General features: G+C 44.8%; 1 protein-coding gene across 1 annotated transcript; it reads left to right on the forward strand.

Moving 5' to 3' along the window:
- Positions 1-939: 939 nt before the first annotated feature.
- On the forward strand, positions 940-17,865 carry MDC1 (mediator of DNA damage checkpoint 1). Its single transcript, XM_083160026.1, has 16 exons — positions 940-1,082; positions 2,810-2,925; positions 3,337-3,786; positions 5,188-5,272; positions 5,423-7,764; positions 8,349-8,417; positions 8,563-8,622; positions 8,764-8,808; positions 10,008-10,808; positions 11,915-11,961; positions 12,725-14,797; positions 15,202-15,360; positions 15,573-15,755; positions 16,117-16,242; positions 16,675-16,785; positions 16,895-17,865. Exons 2-16 carry the CDS (start codon positions 2,811-2,813, stop codon positions 17,081-17,083), a joined length of 6,855 nt encoding a protein of 2,284 aa, XP_083016152.1. The 5' UTR covers positions 940-1,082; position 2,810; the 3' UTR covers positions 17,084-17,865.
- Positions 17,866-21,516: the final 3,651 nt, after the last annotated feature.

A 21,516-nucleotide genomic window follows, 5' to 3' on the forward strand; every position in this document is an offset into this window, starting at 1 on the left:
CGGGCTAAAATCATGCAGAGCGCGTCGTTTCAGCCTTGTCCCCAAAAAGCAGCAAATTGTGGCATTTAAACGCTGACGTCGGGGAGATGCGACAATCATTTACATTGCAAAACCAGTTTGCCGTATTGACTCGGCCATGCCCGTTTTGACACTGGCACAGCTTCGCTGGGCATGGTGCCAAGTTGGCAGATCTGATATGTTGGGAGGTATGTGTGTGGGTGTAGTCAGTGCCACATACACCCCTAATTAGTGATGTCCATCATAGACTACACCATCCATAGTCCAAAGTTTTAAATTATCAGTACAAACCCACCGATGGTTTAGCCATCGATGACAGACCCCAGCCATCAGGTTTCTATCAGTGCCTGCATGCAAGCCATCACATGTAAGGTATTGTTTTTGTGATGCCAATGACAAGCCCAATCGATAATATGTCAATAACTAAGTAAAAAAAAAAAAAAAAAAGAATGCATTGAGGAACACAATTTTATGTTTCATTTATGGTCATCATCCTGCTGTCATGGCGGTGGGTCTAGGTTTAGGTGGGGTCCTCCTGGTTCTGCAGTTCCATGCCATCCACCCCATAATTAATCTGGCCGAGTACCAGAACACCATAAGCAGCCACAACCTCTCCACACAGGTGCCAGCATCAGTAAACTGTGTTGCAGCTTAGCCTACTACACGCATGAAGACCTGCGCTGCGCCCTGCACAACCGATAGAAACAAAGAAAAAAAGTAAGAACGGCGGCCATTTGCGCGAAGACAAACTAATTGCAATCTTGCATTTCAACAAAATGGATCCTGATAACGAGGTCTCCGAAAGCGCATTAATCTATTCCTCTAGTGCTTAAAACTTTTGTAACTCGTTATTGCGAAGTAGCGAAGCATCAGCCAATCAGCAGCCTCCTATCCAGTGCAAGCTACCGCCCACTCTCGTGACGTCCCTGTTTACCGAGCGATTCCGCGACCGCTGGCGGCGTGAGTGACAGAAGCCTCACCCAATCAGAGACGCGCTGCTCAAATGCCGGGCGGGGCCCAATTGCTGCGTGCCTTGGAGCAGCGGGACAGAGGCAGGAAGTGAGGTGTGGACATGTTTGCCCATGTATATACTGTCTCTGTGTACATATATGTGCATGTAATGTGCTGTAGGCTGCATGACGTGTGTGTGAGTGTGGGCAGTGCAGCTCTGGCCGCCTGCTCGTGTCTGCACAGGCAGAGGAGCACTAGACAAAGTAGCAGGAGGGTGCTGGTGCATGTGGGGGGAGGGGCTGTGTAATTAATGCATAGTAAACAGTATATATATCTACAAGTGTCTGTGATGGGGCCTAGAGCAGATTCTGATGGTTTCGTGCACAGTACAACTTTATTACTGGATATGTTGGGAGATAAAGTGGAGCGAGTACCATCCAATCAGCTCCTAACTGCCATGTTACACGCATGTTTAAAAAAAATGCCAGTTAGGGGTTGTTGGCTGGTATTTTAACTCACTTCAAGTCTTAGTACATCTGCTGCTAAAGGTGCACTAGACGATATATTCCATGATCTGCACGGTAGCGACCATCGTGGGCGATATTTGCATATTGTCAATATCGTTAACGATGCATGCTCCCAAGGCTTCCTGCAGCGGCAGCATGTTTGTGCACACTTGCCCATCCAGCCAGTTCCCATCGCTGCCAATATTGCACTTGTTATACATTGTGTACCCAGCTTAAGTCTTATGATGATGTGAATGAGGTGAGGTGGGGGGTGCATGAGGCTCTATATCAGTGGTCGCATACAGGGCACCACATATGTCCGGTATTTTTGCAGTATTGTACAACTGCTCCCCCCCCCCCCCCCCCAAGTGTTGGAAATCCTGTAAGTGCCAAAGGTTTATTGTTTGCTCATAAAGCACACCGCCAACATGCCAGCCAGTGGTGGTGTAATACATCCAGTGTCGTAACATCGTCACAAACTGTGAGAGGCGCCAAGGGGTGATATTAGGGTTACCACCTAGTCCCTTTAATTCCGGACACATGTTAATTACACAGGTTCTGTGGCAGTTTAAAATCAGGTGAAGTGGAGTCTTGAAGTCAGCCAGCCACAGAACCTGTGTAATTAATATGTGTCCGGAATTAAAGGGACTAGGTGGTAACCCTAGGTGATATTGATCACGTTCAGCTAAAAATGTTCTTCACAGGGTTTAAGCTACAGTAAGCTTCATTCTCTGCTGGAAATACTGTAGCAAATCATTTTGCAGTCATGCAGACGCTTCGGCCTGCTCACACACACAAACAGCAACCATGCCACTAATTTACATAACCCACACAAAACCGCAAAGGCCATTTAACGAGGCGTAGACACGTGGGAGCAGCTAAGGGTCAGTTCTACCAAACATAATGAAACCATGAATGCGGATGACAGTGACGCATGTTAATAACGTAATCCTAATGTCCCCACATGATAGGAATACTTCACCAAAGGGATAATAGACTTTGGCCTGATATCTCACTTTTCACCATACGCAATCACAGTTTGGGCCTCGTATCTGTGTTCTGCCCTTACAGAACAGTTTGAAATCAGTCATGTGACTAATGACATCACTAGTCGCTTGGTGTAATTGAAGATTTTATGTGCCTGTAAATATTGACACCTGCAGAACATTGCACTATATGTACTGCAATGTTCTGCAGGTGTGTGTAGGCAATAAGCCCATTTTTAGCCCCTCATCTAAATTACGCATCTGTAGTATTTGCATGGGACAAAATAATAAATAAAATGTGGTTTTGCTTATGGTAATTTTGACCAGCATGATACATGTATTATATAGGATGGATGATACACAGCGACTGCAGTCAGATGACGACGGGGAGGAGACTCCAGTGAATAGACTCAGGCCAGTAGGAAATCTGCATATGTTTGCTGGGCTCCATGGTCCAGCACAGGGTAAGTTAGATGCCTTTCCATCCATCTGTTTTCTTTTTGTCATTGCTATAATGTTTAAGTTCTACATGCATAACCCTCTGAGGCACTTATGTATTATATAGCTACCCTTCTGGACTTGTAACTTGGTGGGACTGCTATGGTATTACTGGTGCCTGTCCTTGTGTTTCCACCAATATCCCTATAGATTGTAAGCTTGCAGCAGGGCCCTCCTACCTCCAAGTCTGTATGTTGTTACCCAGTTTGTTTTATCACTGTCTACTATTGTAAAGCGCAACGGAATCTGCTGCGCTATATAAGAACCTGTAAATAAATAAATAAATAAATTGCTCAGTTACTTGGATGTATAATTATCTTTGTGCATCTCCCTTTATCAATGTTCCGAAATTCTCCTATTTATCATTGATTACTCAGACTTCCCCATCTACCTGGGCCAGAATCTCATCGGCCGACATGCCAGCTGTGATATCACCCTGCCCGCGCAGTCTGTGTCCAAGAAACATGCAATCCTGGAGGTGAAAGCAGACTGCCATACTATCTGCGACAATGGCAGCCTGAACAAGACACGCCGCAGCAAAGCGGCTCTCGCACCTAATGTACGTTATGCCCTGACGGACGGGGACTTCTTAATGTTTGCTGATGTGGCGTGCCGCTATACCATACCGAAGAAAGTAGAGGAGGCATCCATTCTAGAAGAGAGCGAGGATGACTCTGTCCTGGTGCCGGCAACGCAGGGAGCTTTGGCTATTGAGAAGACTCCTGGTGTTGCCATACGCAGGATGGTACGTGGAACTGTCCTGGCGCGGGACTCTGGAGATGAGGATGAAGGTGCTGGGGGGCAGAAGAACATTAATGAAGGAGAAGGTAACAAATACTAATACAGGAAATTAGTTGTTATAGCAACAGTACAGAACAGCTTGGCTTTCATTTGGCAATGACTACAGGATCCGGATTTTGGATGAACGTGTATTGGGTCAGGCATGGCCAATTGATGACCCTCCAGCTGTTGTTAAACGAGTCCCATCATGCCTTCACAACGTTTTGCTGTTGGGGAATGCTTAAACTGTGGCAAGGCATGCTGGGATGTGTAGTTTCACAACACCTGGAGGGCCACAGTTTGGCCATGCCTGTATTAGGTCAATAGGTCAACCACTATTGGTCGACAGAAGCAAATGTTAGTCATGGTAACGGTCAACGGGACTTCTTTTCTCCAATCGGGAATGGTAAAGTGTGCTAAGAATAGCAGGGCGAGGTGCCTGTCCCTAAGCGGGGTCCATGTGTTCTAATCTACAAATTGATACCCCCAAAAAATGTGATAAACTCATGCCAACAGTGGCGTTGAGATGTGGGGGTGGGTACTTTTTACTCAGGCCCGAGTCCTCTTCCCCTCCCATGGGCAGTGGGGGAGAGGTTACAGGCCACACAGCGATTTTATTTCGCGGCCCCACCGGTCTGAATTCGGTGGTGAGTAATAACCTGCCCGCACACACAGCGCAGAGAGAGACTGAGCGTTCTGATCCAAGTAGCTTCGCTCAGAACGTTAGTCGGCCTGTGTGTAGGCCCCATTAGAGAACAAGTGGACCTGTTTCCCATAGCAACCAAACAGATTATTGGTATGATTTATGTAGTTCATAATGTAAAATGGCAGCTGGAATCGGATTGGCTGCTGTAAGCAGCACCTCTTAGCTCTAGAACAGTGGTTCCCAACCCTGGTCCTCAAGTACCCCCAACAGTGCATGTTTTCCAGGTCTCCACACAGAATCACAAGTGACATAATTAGCTCCACCTGTGGATCTTTTAAAATGTGTCTGAATAATGAGTGCAGCTGCCGGGTGACCTGGAAAACGTGCACTGTTGGGGGTACTTGAGGACCAGGGTTGGGAACCACTGCTCTAGAAGATTTGTTTAATCTCCACCTTTGTCTCAGCTATCTGGAGTCGTAACATCATTATGATGTCATCTATATATATGTTGAGCGTCTGCGTGTCTCCGAAACACTGCCCTCTGCTGGCAGCAAGTGAAACTACATCTCTTTCTTTCTCACACAAACACAGGGGCAATCACAAGGTAGCAGACTAGTTTTCGATGCATTTGCTTCGAGCAGGCTTACTAGTCTATAAATAAATAGTAATGTTACCAGTGGTTCTTCTGTGTGAAGGACCATGCACCTTACATTTTGTGGCATTAGTGACTGGGATACAGGTCTGGTGGACACAAGTAAATTTAGTTTAACCCCCTAACGTTATCAATGAAATATACCTACAGGTTTGGGATCCTTCCGAGGCAGCCACAAGACCACGGCTCATGGGACCATATTCTCTCCTATTACAGACACAATTGTACCTGAAAGGTAAGATTGAAAACGCATAACTGACCTGTAAACGGTTAAGGTGCGCGATGTAACCATGGCAAAGACAAATGTTCTATGTCCTATGTCTTTTACCTACCAATTCATAAGATGAAAGGGAATTATATCGTGACTATTCTTGTTTCTTCATAGTGATGAGGAAATTGATACTTCTACCTCCGAGTCTCGTTTCCCGTCGCTCAATCTGCGATGTGATAGCGACACAGACACTCATGATACGCCTACAAGGATAGGATCTTTCACACCCTCCTCGCTGAACATCTCGACCCCTTCATGTTTTAAAGTACAGGACAAAGACGAGAGCAGGAAGGTTCCACCAGTGGATAATGAGAAGATAAAGGCTGATGTACGGACAGATGGAGAGCTAAAATTGACATTGTTGACAGGAGATGCCTCTCACTCTAAGGGTGACCAAGAGATAAAACCGAAGGTGGAGGCTGTGACGGACGGTAGCTCATCGGTTGGTGATGGACATGTCCAGGCGATAGTAGCAGAAGCTGTGTCAGACGGCAGCTCATCGGTTGGTGATGGACATTTTCAGGCGATAGTAGCAGAAGCTGTGACGGACGGCAGCTCATCAGTTGGTGATGGACATGTTCAGGCGATAGTTGCAGAAGCTGTGACGGACGGCAGCTCATCAGTTGGTGATGGACATGTTCAGGCGATAGTAGCAGAAGCTGTGTCGGACGGCAGCTCATCAGTTGGTGATGGACGTGTTCAGGCGATAGCAGAAGCTTTGACGGACGGCAGCTCATCAGTTGGTGATGGACATGTTCAGGCGATAGTAGCAGAAGCTGTGTCAGACGGAACCCCATCAGTTGGTGATGGACGTGTTCAGGAAATAGTAGCAGAAGCTGTGTCAGACGGAAGCTCATTGGTGGGTGACAGACATGTTCAGCCAATAGTAGCAGAAGCTGTGTCGGACGGAAGCTCATTGGTTGGTGACGGACATGTTCAGGCGATAGGGGTTTCCGATAAATCAGACACCAAGTTCAAGGAAGTTTCAACCCTGAACAGTGATAAACCTGTTGAACATCAGCATGAAGAGACTTCAAAGGAAAATACTATTGACAAACAAACTAATAATCCTTGTGTCCAGGAAGAAGTAGATGCAGTGACAAGGAGAGATACTGAGGAGAGAATATTTGATGAATCTAGTTCAGGTCGCAATATCCCAACTGGGGAAAACAGCGTAAACCTTGCGGCTACAGACTTTGAAGCTGATTTTTGCTTCGATAGTGACACAGATGTAGACGAGGATGACATTAAAACCTCTCAGTCAGGGGTAATGAATACAGAGACACTTGAGATCAAAACTGACAAAGGGGAAGAGCAAACCAGTGGCAGAACTTTGGGTATGGTTGGTGCAGTTATCAACACCGACACTGAGAAAGATGCAGCAACTTCAGAAGCTTATTTAGAGACAGGAAAAACGCATCAAATAAACATAAACAGTGATACAGACGATGAAGCTGATACAAGTATGGAACATACCAAAGGGGATTCATCGGAGGTTAACCCAGACAGCGATACAGATGTCGAGGATGACCGTAAGATTTTACAGTCAAAGGGCGAAAATGCTGAAATGAACACAAAGAAAGATGAAGATGGTGGAACTTCAGGGACCACAGAATCCAGCAGACTCCATGTCAGCAGTGACTCAGATGTAGAAAATACTGCAGATATGTCTAAGCCAGATGTGAGGAGCACTGAGCAGGGCTCGAGTATTGATGACGAGAAGAAGGAAGGATTCCATCTGGACAGTGATACAGATGTGGAGGACGATGTTGATAGGTCCAACTCGGAAGTTAAGAAAGAGGAGAGGAGAACAACGACAACTGTGAAAGAAACAATTAAAGGATTACAACTAGACAGCGATACCGATGTGGACGAAGATACGAACGATTCAGTCTTGCAAAAAGAAGAGCAAGACTCCGGAAAAACAAAACTGGATCCTGAAGAATTCAAAGATGCCTTCAACCTAGACAGCGATACTGATGTGGATGAAGACGAAGCAGTACCAGGAGCATCAAATGCCACTGTGGAAAATAAGCCAACATCTCAAGTTCACAAAGATGATCAACAAGCGGTTAGTACTGTGGAAAGCTATAGCAAAAAGGAAGAAATAAGTGCCACAAATAAGGAGGATGACACAGATGTGGAAGAGGAAGATGTTGTCCCAGTACGGGAGGAAGCTCGGACAGCTGAGCAAACTGCACAAAGTGATAACCAAAAGAGTAAAATGGCTGTGACCCATGAAGAAGCAGATGAACTACACATGGATAGTGACACGGATGTAGAAGACAACGATGAACATATTGTCCCAGGATTGGCGAAAGCAGAAGTAGATGAAGCTGATGGCAGCGTTTGTGAAGATGTTTCTGCTCCACCCGAAGTTTCAAAAGTGGAATCCCCCAGCGTTCTAGCAGACAATAGTGAGGAGGAGGACGAGACTCAGAAAACCGACTCTGAAAGTAAGTGTTTTTTTGTCCTTCTGTGTGAGAAGATAGATCTTTGAGGTCATTGAGGTGCTATGTAAAAGTAAATACATTTGCAATGACTGTGGATTATGAAGTCATTGTAATGACTTGACCTTGACAGTCCAACAATTCGTTTGTCTTACCGCTTGGCCTGTTTTAACCCTTTTGAGTGCTAAAATTGCTGTGAGAGATGTGCAAAATATCCACTAAAAATGCCAGGGTCGTAGTCGAGGAATATGAATCACTTTAGTTATTGCTGGCAAATGATCTGTAGTCAATTAATTGAAGTTTAGTTAAATATTGCATCCAAGAAAAGAAAGAGCTGTGAGTGATGCTGGTATTTTTGGGGATATTTTGCTTATCTCTCACAGCACCATTGGCACTCAAAGGGTTCCGCAGACTGTGCGTGTGTTGTATTCCTTCCCTGTATGAATGGTTGGATTATATAGAGGGACATCGAAACACCGCTGGGGCCAGCAGTAAGACTGGAGAAGGGGATACTGTGTTAGTGGCCTAATGAATGCCTGCACCTTTATGTGTGTAATTAACATAAATAGCATTTTTATCATTTATTTCAGATGCTGATTATGAAAGTATGGCCACACAGTGTTACCTGGAATCACAAGAACAGGATTCGGAGTTACCAGGTATTTGGAGAATCTCATCTTTTGCTTTGGTTAACACAGCTGAATATGAAGTATGACTGCAAATAACATTAGGGTTAGCATTGTAAACAATTAAACAACTGGACTTGATATTCAGACACAAACTTTTTCCCTTTCTGCTGCTTAGATGAAGAGGAAGCTACCCAAGTATTCAGTTCTACATGGGCGGAGCCAGATCCATTCAAACGTAAGTCTCCAGTACTGAGCACATAAGGGATTGTTGGTATAGTGAGAGAGGAGCAGAATACTTGTAAACAAACCCAGTTACATCATATGGCTTTGCAGTGATTCAATAATAAGTTACTGTTTTAACATTGTTTCTATACAGGGCCTGCTGACCCAATAGGAGTGTTGCAGATTTCCGCAGTGACCCGTAAGTGCATCCTCTTGTTGTTGTTGTTGTTGTTGTTGTTGTGTCTTTGATTGTGGAGCCTTCAGATCGCCACCAAAGCAATAGGATCAGGTTAACCACAAATCATTTTCCTGCTAAGCATTTCAGAGTTGTCCCTTCATCAAGCAACACAGATTTACAAGCCTGGCTTCCTACGAATAATGTCATACACAAACATGAGCACTATGGGGCAGATTCAGTCGGAGGAATGTTGTGCACTTGAGCGCAGTTATGAAGTCTGATTTCTGCTCACACCTCCATAGCTTCCCAGCATACATCAGCTAGGGGAACCAATCCCACATACCAGCCACAAGCCATTGTCTCTGTTTATGTAAAACATGCCTTTCCTGGGTGTGGTACAGCTCACAGACAGTATGTAGGTCGACAGCAAAAAGTCAACAGAGTTTTCACTTTCTTTTGGTGTCAATGTTGATACTTGAACACATGGACCACCATGTAGTGCACCGCATCCCCATGCTTTGACCAGGTGCCTTACATCCCTTCTGTTGTGCTTGACACACATTAATGCTCCCAGTTGGATGGGTAAAGTATGAAAAAGAAAAAATTCACCAAACTCATATTGACCTTTTCATGTGTCTGCCTTTTTAATGCTGATTTTTTTTTTTTTCTTGTGGGGACCTTTTATCACCTTATGCATGTCAACTTTTTGGTGTTGTCCTAGACCAGGGGTGGCCAAACCTGTCAAGATTTCCCAACAGTTCCTGTTTCTCATGCAACCTCTGGATCTACAGTATAGTAGGAATGAATGCAGAATGTTTGAAATTGTGACAGTTAGCAATGACTACAGCTGTGCACCAGCTAGGTGATTTGGAAAACGTGGACCGTTGGTAGATTTTGAGGACCAGTTTGACCACCCCTGACCTACACATTGTACATAATCTGGATACCATCCTTCCCCTCTGCTGTTCTTTCCTCCCAAATTACCCAAGATGGAGGAGACAGTCATGATCACTGTTATGTGGTGATAAAAAATGTAATGAACAATTTCTTGGATTTTTTTTTTAAGTCACTGAGACAAATCCTTTTTCTGTTTCACTTTGACTTTTTCCATAGCAATAGATTTCCACTCCTGAGTTAAATGTGTTCTTGTGTCCGTTGGTATATAATTGTACTGTTATTAATAATATTTTTTTTCATGTCCTCGACTTTATCTGTTTTAGTGGATACATCCGAGGAGGAAATTGATGAAAACGCCATAGCTGAGACTCAGCCATATTGCTCAAATGCAGAATCGCCTGTCCGAGAGATACCTGAACTAGGGAATGATAGTGTAAATGAAGAAGAGGCTACACAACCTGTCGACAGTGTGGAAGAATCCGTAAAGGAGGGTCAGCAGCTATCGTGTGGACCAGTATCCCAAGAAGACACTCAACCCGTCTCTCAATATTTGTCTGCTCCGGAAGAGTCCGGTTCTTGGTTGCACCTTAAACGAGATGTTCCAGCTTCTGTTTGGGCAAAGGGTTTACAGCAGGAAGGAGCTCCCATTGAACTGAAAGAAGACAAAGCTAAAGAAGATGATGCAGAGAAGAAAGATGAGCAAGTGTCATCCATTGAGCTTGAAGCCACACAGCCTTTCTCCCTAGGTGTCCCATCCTTACAACAACCTCCAGCACAAGTTCATTCCCCAGATGTGCCAGCTGCAGAGGAAGATGACATGAAGCCTTGTATCTCAGCAGTGCCTCCAACAGACAGAAGCTCACAACCATGCAGCCTCGATGCACAAACCACGGATGATCAGGCCACTCAACTGCAAGGTCAGAGTGTTCCTGATGGTAACTCCATACAAACTGGCAGCCAGAATGTGCAAAGCGCAGGAGATGACACTCAGCCATCCAGCTTAAATGTGGTGGTCACAGAAAGTGATAAAGAACTGTCTTGCAGCAGCCTGAGTGACCCAGCCAAAGAGGAGGAAGCCAATGAAACTTCTAACAAACCTCAAGCAAAGCTGCCTTCAAGGAGGGGTTAGTGTCTATGATGGAAATATGTTGATTAAGTTTATAGTTAAAATATAACCGTAGATAACAAGATTGAGTCATTCAGCGTCCATGTTGATATATTTTCCATGAAACATGAGAGTTTTTTTTTTTAGTTTGTTTAGTTACCAGCTCAATGGCTGCTTGTCAGTCATTTTAACTTGCACCTATATAAGGTAACACATTGGTTAAACTTAAATGTATGAAATAACATTTGAAGTGTCAGACAGAACAATAGGCCTGATTCAGGATGAGTTGTAACTTTGTGTACTTTCACCACACTCTTTCAACAGGCTCCACCACCAACCCCTAAACTAAGATTATGACTGGACAGTTTAAGGTATGCATGTCCAATCTATGGCCCTCCAGCTGTTGTGAAACTACAAGTCCCATCATTTCTCGCCACAGTTTTGATATTAGGGGATGCTAAAACTATGGCAAGGCATCCTGGGATGTGTAGTTTCACAACAGCTGGAGGGCCACAGTTTGGACATGCCTGGTTTATGGCCTCCCGAATGCGATCTGCAAATTTTGGGAAACTGTGGTGTTTGTTGAATTAGCCTGAAAAATAAGGATGACATAATGTTGCTTCATATTAATTGCATGAAAATAACTAATCTAGGTAACCATATTTTAAGTAAGCTTTTACAATAAAGATCTCATCTGACACTGACTTAATACAAGCTCATTATGGCAAAGGCTGTGAATACTTAGGTACATGTGATTTCATAGTTTTATTTTTAATAAATTAGAAAAATATCCTAAAATAATTTGTGGTATTGTATGTAAAATTCCGAAGGGAAAATGAAATTATTCAATTTTGGAATAAGGCTGTAACATAATAGAATGGGACATTGAAGCGCTGTGAATACTTTCTGGATGCACCGTAGGCCAGTTTTCTACAAAAACCTACCAATACAATATGAATAATGTAACGTCTGGTTTCAATATGAACTCGTGACATGAGGAGGCACATAATACATTCATCCCAAAAAGTGTACTCCTCCGGTGTGTTATGGTAGATCTTATATTATATTTCAGCAGCGGTGGAAAGCACACAAGCTTTGTCATTAACTTTATCTGCTTTCTTACAGGTCTAAGCAGAAGCAGAAAAAAGGCGGAGTCTGCAAAGAGTGCAGAGGTTCGTAAATCAGAATTTTAGTTTTGGAAATATTGCCATCTCTTATTAGCCCCTTTGTTCCCTTTGATTGCCAAGTGAATTTGTCAAAATAGGTGTGAAAATTGCCAATCAAACATTTATATTCACCATAATGACCTGTAATGTTTACCTTATATAGGAAATATAATCTGTTTTACACATTTTTTTAATTGGAATTTATATAACAAATGTGAGCGACGCTGGCATTTTTAGTGGATATTTTGCACATCTCTCACAGATGTTGGCACGTAAAGGGTTAATTTCAGCTACCGCAATAAAATATGCATGATAACGTAGTCTGCGATGCATGACTGATCCGTCCTTTGAATCCTGTCTGCTATGATGGGAGGCATTGCTAGTTTTTGTGCATGTGATTGGATTTGCAGTGGTCTCCGACTAATGCCTGAAACAGCCTAGGAATTCTGTATGCTTTAATTGGCTGTGGTTCATGTTTGATCAGTTACTCCGGTCCTAGTTGCAAAATGCAGAGTTCCAAGAGGCAGAGTTAAAGTAAAGGCCATTTCTAAGGGGTTTGAACGCCACTGAAGTGCTGCAAAGTATGTGAGCAACCCCTTCGTTATGAAAACTCCATATTACAGTACATCAGCCTGTTTGTGTCTATCATTAGTGTCACCAGGTTTTGTGTTGGTCTTATGTGTTTAACAGAAGCAACAAATAATACTTCTATTGACCTGTACATTCTTTATACTTCTATTGACCAGTGCATTCTTTGTTTGCCCTTCAGACTGCAGCTGAAGTTATTGAGCACCCAGAAGAAGTTCTTGTTGTGCCTGATTCCCTACCTGAGACTCTGAGTGAGCTCAATGAGGAAGAACCAAAGCAATCTGGAACTGAGAAAACGGAAGAACTGATGGCAGAGAAAGGAGGAAGAAGAGGAGCAAGAAGAAAGGCAGTAGAAGACGTGGATGACCAAATTAAAACAAAGGAGGAGGCCTCTTCGACAGCTACCAGAAAGAGGACTAACCGAATCACTTCCGATGCTGAACCATCAAAGTCAGGGATTAATGAGAAGGTTAAGAAGAAGCAACCGACTGGCAAGAGCCTTGATAAAAGGGCCAAGAAAGAATTGGAAGATGGCAATGAAGAAGAGTCTGGTCCTTCCACTGAGGAAAGCAGGGATAGTTCTTCCACTGGGAACTTGCCATTGAATCCTGCTGGAATTATCGAAAGTCAAACACCAGAAGATGACAAGAAAGATAATTTGGTCAAACATATGCCAGAGCAGACTGAGGATGTGCGGACTGAAAAAAGTGAAAATGACAAAGAACGTATGTCTGCCTCTGCTGAGCACAAAGGAAATGGAGGAAAGTCTCCTTCAGGAATTATTGAAAGCAAGGTTCACATGGTTTCAGATGGAAGTTCTACCCAAATTGTGCTTGAGTCCAGCAGTGACGTTCCAAACAAGAAGCGTGTTACAAACAAAACACGTGCTAATACAAAGCTAAAAAAAACTAGTGCAGTTGAACCAGAATCCAGGGATAATGTAAATAAGGTAGAAGATGAAAGCAATGAAGAACAGAAAGAAGAAGTTCATGTTCACAGGCCAACGTCAAGAAAATTGGAGACACAAAAAGTGGCGGAGGATCTAGGAAAGAGGAAAACTCGAAAGTCTGGTGCCACATCTGCAGAGTCTGTGGAGCAAAAGAAAGAAAAGAGCGAGGAAGCCACAGCCACAAGAACAGGAAAAAATAAGGAGGTCCAAGTATCTACTCCTGACCGCTGTTCGGGAAATGAGAAACCAAGGACACTTAGGAGGAATTTGACAGAAAGCATCAAAGAGGAATCTGAAAAAGTGTCACAAGTTGTGAAAGGGACATCTAAGAGGAGTATGAGTTTAAGAGGTGGCGAAAAGAAAGTTGAAGAAAAAGAAGTCCAAGGAAACTCTGAGGATAGTCCAGTCAGTAACAAAATGACAAGGAGAACTAGACATACTAAGGTTGAAGCAGAAAATCTAGAGGAAGTGAAAGATGTTGGAAAAACCGAGGAAGGTGACACAACTAGAAAACCAAGGAGGACACTGAAAAATTTGAAAGATGAGCAGATAACCGAAAATGATATAGGAAACAAGGAAGAGCCAACAGTTAGTGAAACTCACACAAGAAGGACAAAGAGAGAATGTAGGGACCAGGAGAGTGCGGAAAAAGGTGAAACTGTAAAAGAAGCAGTTTCTAGAAGGACCAAGAAAAATTCATCAGAGGAAGATGTTGCAGGACTAGCAGAAGAACAAAGCAAAAAATCTGGAAGGCCTAGAAAGGGCTCCAAGGAACAGTTAAAGACTGATCAAAAGGAAGAGGAGACCATTGCAGAGACCCAAAAGGCAGATCCAGTTGGTCAAAAGACCACTCTCCGAACTCGGAAAAATGCCAAAGATGGTAAAAATGTTGGAAGCGAGCATAAGGCTGAGGTTGACACCAAGCCTGAAAGATCATCCTCAAGATCAAGGAGAAAAACTTCAACAGAGGAAACCGAAGAAGCTGAGAGAGCGAGAAAGGAGGAGCTTGGAGAGAGAGCAGTGGAGGGGCCACAAGCGGAGTTGCCTGTACATGAGGAAAAGTCAGGGCTGAATGCTGGAAGAACCAGGAGAACGGCAGCTAAGGAAGATGTGCCTCAGGTTTCCACCCCAGTTGCTGCAAGGAAGAGAGGGCAGCCATCTAAATCAGAAGTGGAAGTCAAGAGGAAAAAGTCAGATGAGGAGGTAGACCAGAAACCAGTAGCCAAGGTAGAAACGACGCCAAAAAGAGGCCGGCCGCGAAAAATAGTAGCAGAAGCAAGCAACACACAGGCTGGAAACGCTAAGGTTAGTAGATGTTGCGTTGTCTAGATCAATGTATTTAAGGCTGCAATAGGAAGATTTCAGAAACTGGTGTAGTTTGGATATTCAGGAGAGGGAAAGCTGGAGATGAACGTAAGCCTAACCAAATTTTGTCCTGCTCAAGGAAAAGTTAAAAACGTGTCTACCATACAGCTGTTCCTATAGTTTTGAGGTCAATCCACAGTTCTTGGTGACCGCACCTGGTATCCCTTACTGCTAGTGGTACCACCAGTTGAGAATACATTTAATAATATAGAGCTATATTTAGTCAGGTGAGATTTAAATCATACTGTCAACAGTGTCATTTGGTGGGAGCAAATTGTTCATTAAAGAACATGAAAGTTTTGCACAGGACTTTACTATAACCTGCCCCATAACTTCTCCCCCAGGAAATCTCCCCTCCTGACCCATCCCCATCTCGGAGCAGCCGACAAAGGTCAAGTCCTGCCTTAAGTAACCAGCCAGAGGTCCGTACCCCACGGCGCACTAGCAGGATGTCGGCTGCAGCCACCAGCCCATATGTTCCCCATTCAGGATCCGCTCCCAAGGTCAGATGTCACCCTCACATTTTCTCTATAAGAACTATCTTTGGCTTTTACAGCTTATGTCTTTTCTCTTCATCATCATCTTCATCTTCTATACCTCTCCTCTGTCTCAGCCTTTTTGTCTCCACCTATTTTGTTTTCCCACCATATGTCTTAAGTGCATTGTGCCACACTCCATCCATCTCATAAGTCATTATTTCACTTTTTTCCCTCAGGTTCTTTTCACGGGGGTGGTGGATGCGATGGGTGAGCAGGTAATCCGCTCACTGGGAGGCGACATTGCAGACTCAGTGTTTGACTGCACTCACCTGGTAACCGACCGTGTCAGGAGGACCGTGAAGTTTCTCTGTGCTCTTGCACGGGGTATTCCCATCGTCACCTTGGACTGGATAGATAAGGTGCAAATTTGTTACCTTTGCCCCATTCCCATATAACCTTATCAGGAGCCATTTTCCATCTCTCGAACACTGTACCCAGTTTCCTACTGACACCAGCCCTTCCTCCTGTCTCTCCCAGCTTAGCAGTGGGTATGGAGTTCAATGAGCTCAAACAAAAACATAAGCCCTAACCGCCTGCCTTACTCAACCAGGCACCCCCAGTATCAGTGCCAACCCAACAAACCAATTCTTTATACTGGGCATAGCTGGTAAGAATATTAGTTTTGGTTCCCCTTTTACATTTCTTCATATGTCACTGTCCCCTCGTTCTACCAGTTGTATGTATTATTTGTTCTTACGTCATCCGCGTCTTTCTACGTAGTGTAAGAAGAGCGGCTGTTTTTTGTCCCCAACTGGATTTCTGGTTAACGACAAAGAGCAAGAGAAGATCTTCAACTTCGTGTTAGCAAAGTCACTGCAGAAAGCCAAGAGGAAGCCGCTTCTTGAGGTACAGACCCCAGGGTTCTCCATGTAAATATTTGTGTGACCCCCTTGTGTCTTCCTGCCATGGGAGGTAGTCTCTATCACCCTGTATATGGTATCTGAATACATCTGTAGCTTCTCCTTTGTGTGCCAACCTGAGGGAGATACCTGGTACAGCCATAGGTTGTCTGTCCTGGGTTAGCCTAGGGATGGGACAATGAGGAGGGGATGCATACATATAGACTCCAATACGAGGTGGCCAGATGACTTCACCCTGGGGATGGGAGATTGGGGAGGGGATTCATACATATATACTCTGGTACGAGATGGCCAACTGTACTGCGTTACCCTAGGGATAGGGAATGAGAGATCGGGGGGGGAGGGTAAGCCGGATGGGTTTTAAGGCAACGGTACTGGTACTTATATGGTAATCCTCCTGAATGCTTGGTCTTTGTAGGGTTATGAAATTCACATCACCTCTAATGTCAAGCCTGAGCCAGAGAATATGAAGGACATTCTCCGCTGCAGTGGGGCAACATTCCTCCCAAAAATGCCTCGGACATCCAAGGTAAAATAGTCTAAGGCTTGAAGCATAAATACATCTGGTTGGGACTTGGGTCCTGAGAGGTTCCCAGACAGTGGATGATGTCCTCTCTCCCCCTTTCTCTTACTTCTAGGAAAAGTGCGTCATTGTGTCATGTCCCGAAGACGCTGCTCGCTGCAAGTCAGCCCCATCGTCCATCCCGGTCACCACGGCGGAATTTATTCTGAGCGGGATCTTGCGCCAGGAAGTAAATCCATCCGCCTATCTGCTAAACCCTGCTGCGGAGAGTGCCGGACCGACTCCGGCCAAGCGGAGACGCTGAGTTTTGTACAGATATCGCTCCTTACGTATTACATAGAATATTCGTACGCTTGTTTTTAATGAGCAGATTTTTGCAATTAGCACTGTAGATAAAACAACATTAACACAGGGTTACCTGTCTAAGGGTCACAGTATTGGTTTCTAGGATACGGCAAATCTGCTGTTCCCATACATTAATGGCTGCACAGTATACAGGGTGGACACGAGTGACACATAACAACAAAAATAAGTAATACAATTTCACTTAAATTATTTTCAATAGTTTTATTAGCAATGATCCTTTTTTAAATGTTTTTTGTAGTTTTACAGTTCTATTGAAAGGAACCCCACACGATTACGTCTCACTTCACCTCAATTATCTAGTAATACCGCAATTAGCCCGTAAGATGCCGGGTTGTATTCGCAGGAACATTTCTCTGTCTTGACCTAATTGTGGATCAACAGAATGTAGAGACAATGTAGCAATAATATCAGCAGGTCCAACCAAGGTAGTAGTTGTAGATTTGGGCTAGATGCTGTGATACCGGACAGCTCTCATTAGATAATTAATTGCTGTTGCTCTCGCTTGTTTATTGTTCTTGCTTTGTTTGACCGAGCGGACAGAGAGGAAGCTAAATGCTCTAGAATATGTAAACCTGCTGATGCTAAGTTGATATAATTGTAGATCCATCGCCAGCACAGCGCGCAGTAATATCCCTGAATCCTAAGCACAGGGCTAACACTATTCCTGTATATACAGTGGAGACTTTGTGTATATAATAAACGCACAGTATTTTTTGTTTAGTGGTCTTTTTTTGGTTTACTTTTAAAGTACGAGCTTTCTCCAGCTGAGTCCCACAATGTGTGCGCGATCACAAACCGTTAGTTGTACTCCAGAACACGTGGTTCCCCGTACAGTAGGTGGTGTGGCTGCCTGAGGGGGCTGATGGGAGTTGTAGGACATTGGAGCAATGCTGTGATCTCACAAAGCCATTGCTCCGGTTTCCTCCCACAATCCAAAAATCTACAGGTAGGTTAATTGGCTCCAACAAAACTGACCCTAAAAGTAAATGTGTCTGCATGTGGTAGGGAATAAAGATTGTAAGCTCCACTTGGGCAGGGACTGATGTGATTGGTCAAATATTCTCTGTAAAGCGTTGTGGAATATGTGTGCGCTATAAAAGAAACTAGCAATAATATACTAGGGCAGACATGGGCAAACTGTGGCGCTCCAGGTGTTGTGAAACTACACATCCCAGCATGCCTTGCCATAGTTTTAGCATTCCCTAATAGGAAAATTGTGGCAAGGCATGATGGCACTTGTAGTTTCACAACAGCTGGAGGGTCATAATTTGGCCATGCCTGTACTAGGGGCCCATTTAGGTTTTATTTGTTCAAAATATGATAGGATTTACCCATCCCCAGAACATGAGCGGCATGAATTCCAGTTGGGGCACTGGGCTGTGATGAGTTGTATACATATGACCTGTTGAGGTGATCCTGGCGGTCAGAATACTGACGCCAGTGTACTGAAGGAGGGGTAATCCTCAGCACCCCGCCAGTGCCTAACTAGAACCCCAGTAACTCACTTAAACACCCCCCACTCTAAAGGTGCATACATACTGGGCAATATTTTGAACAATATCCCTCATTTTGGCCCTTCTGCGCGATGTTGTATAAAATATCGGCCAGTGTGTAATGTACAACATGCGCTCCTGCGTGTCATTACGAGGGTTTCTGTTGTCTAAACATGCAGCTCAATTTTGGCTATGTCGTTCACAAATATCTGCATAGTACTAGGCTCTAGCTACTGTAGATCGTTCAGCAGATCGCTCAGTGTGTACGCACAATATAGTTTGTTCAGGATACTGGAAAGTTCAAGGGAAATTGTGCAACATCTTTCACTAAACTCATCATCTAGTGCCGGCATCGGCCACCTGTGGTCTCCAGCTGTTGTGAAACTACACATCCCAGCATGCTTTGCTACAGTTTTAACATTCCCAAAACAAAACTGTGGCAAAGCATGCTGGGACTTGTAGTTTCACAACAGCTGGAGAGCCACAGGTTACCTATGCCTGGTCTAGTGTGTATAGGCCAGAACGCTACCCCACATTATTATGTTAAGGATGCAGGCAGTCTGTATGCCAGTGCATTAGATTACATCCATAAGACCATAGATAGAAAACCATAACGGTCAATGTCCTCCAACAGCACGGCTGGCTCCTAAATTGAGAGCAATCGTCTCTCACCCCATCGCATCAGATGCTACATCTGGGAGCACTTTTGGACACGCAGGCCTTAAGACTATCTCTGCCATTGGACAAGTGTCACTCATTACAACAGCGGATTTGACTGTTTCTTCAAAGTCTCAATTCACTTACCATGAGACCCAAGATGCTCATTGCTATCAACTTTGCACAATTTCACCCTTTAACGTCTCATACTGCAGAGATGGGACGGACGTCACCATCACATCAAAACCACGTTCCTATCACTGACTCAGGAGGCTCGGATGTCCCTTCAATGGAGGCTTCAAACCACCCATCTAACCCAGGGGCGTCCATTTTGGTTCACAAACTGGTCTCTCCGCACTACAGATGCCAGCCTGCGAGGCTGGGGAGCGGTAGTAGAATCCCAGTCCTTGCAAGGCGTATGGTCCATACCAGAAACTTGTCTGTCCATCACTGTACTGGAGCTTCGGCAGTATGCAACGCTCTCATTCGCTCACAGGACCTCCTTCGAGGAAAGCCAGTCCAAGTCAGATCGGATAACGTCGAGCAGAGGCATACATAAACCGCCAAGGAGGCACAAGCAGCCAGGGCCGGCGCAGCTTTAGGCATTTGCTTATGGGCGCCGGCCACTGGAGGGCGGCACCACACACTGCCAAAGAAAGTTTGCTATCCCATAGCTCATCTCCCCCCTCCTTCTAAGATGCCATGGAAGCCTAAATGTTATGAGGTGGCTTAAGTAACCAGTGCTGATAATAAGAAGGCTCCAGTTCTGCACTGTGCTGCTCTCCCCTCTCAAATCACACAGCAGTGACAGCACACGTACAGTAAGCTGCCCTCCGCCACTGCTCCACCCCCCATGGCATATTTCATATCACCCCTCCCCGTCCTCAACACCCGGCATATTCCCTCACCAACAATCTGTATCAATCCCCCTTACCCTCAGTGGTGTAACTTTATGGGCCCGCAGTGGCGGAGTCTGCAGGGAGAGGTGGACGCAGAGCCGGCGCTCTACATCCCCACTGCTGTGTAGTGACTATCGGCTGCCGCACCCTGCACCACTAAAACAACATTTTTTTTATATATTTTTTGCTACAGTGTACATTTTTATATGTGTTTATATGTGCTTGATAATATATGTGCAAACTAATTATGATATATAATTAATAAATTGCTTACATTTTAGACTAAATCTTGAATCACTCATTAATGAATGTGAGCGCTGCTTTTTCTTGGTTTTCCCCTTTTTTTGCAATTTTGTGGAGACTGACCCTCTCCACTTAAGCAGCTGCTTCAATTGAGTCAGCAGCTCTAGATACAAGCGCTCCCAGGGTTATACACATTAAGTGTATTAACCCAATTTTTGGTACTTTTTGCACCACTAACACTGTCTGAAAAGTAATGGCGCTGGCAGCATGATCTGTATTGGGGCCCTTGCCTCTCCTCACTGCTCCACTCTGTGGCTCCTGTCGGTGAAAGAGAGGCAGCCGCAGGCCCGCAGCAGAATTTCCCCTCCTCTCATCCCTACCATTCGAAGACTGACACCACCTTCCGCCTCCCCTCTACTCTCCTGCCGAGTCCTCCACCCTTCCCTCGTAGCAGAAGCCGGCAGGCATTCCTCTGCTCTGCTGAGCATGGTGCACGAGGAGCCAGCATGTATGGGCAGGGGAGCAGCCTGCTGCAATACTGCCAGCCACACAATCCAGGTATGTGTGCTAGGGCGGGACATGCTAATGTTTTTTTGGAGAGGGGGACATGATAATGTGTACTGGTGGGTGACATTTTAATGTGTTTTGGGGTTGAAGTGACATGATGTATGCTGGGTAGTGGGTGGGAGTAACATATGAATGTGTACTGGGATGGAAGGAGGGGGGGGGGGGTAGTGTGATATTAGCAATGTGTATTGCACGCTGGGTTTTCTGCTTTGGCGGTTGGGGTCAACATGGTAGAATAATGCAGCATTTGCATGGATGGGGGTGCAGGTTAGCACTAGTAGTGTAGTGTATGTGGGCAGTGGGGTGCAGCAGTGGCTTAACAATGGACCCAGAGACCCCGTGGTGGCTTGGGGGAGTTAACACCGGCAGTACACTGGAATTATCATCTTCCTTATGCGTTTCCTTTGGTATCCATGATACCTCGAGTACTCAGTAAATTCAAACTAGATGGCGGGGGATCTCATTCTAATAGCCCCAGCCTGGCCGGCATTGGTACGTGGACCTTTAGCAGA

The sequence above is a fragment of the Crinia signifera genome, chromosome 9 (genome assembly GCF_055691185.1).
Source record: "Crinia signifera chromosome 9, ASM5569118v1, whole genome shotgun sequence".
NCBI classification, from domain to species: domain Eukaryota; kingdom Metazoa; phylum Chordata; class Amphibia; order Anura; family Myobatrachidae; genus Crinia; species Crinia signifera.

What these genes read in the sequence shown, in the direction of transcription:
- MDC1 (XM_083160026.1), top strand. Translation starts at nt 2,811, where the DNA reads ATGGATGATACACAGCGACTGCAGTCAGATGACGACGGGGAGGAGACT. An exon ending in CACAGGCTGGAAACGCTAAG is followed by an intron (nt 14,798 to 15,201) that starts GTTAGTAGATGT and finishes CTTCTCCCCCAG; the next exon opens with GAAATCTCCCCTCCTGACCC. An exon ending in AAATGCCTCGGACATCCAAG is followed by an intron (nt 16,786 to 16,894) that starts GTAAAATAGTCT and finishes TCTTACTTCTAG; the next exon opens with GAAAAGTGCGTCATTGTGTC.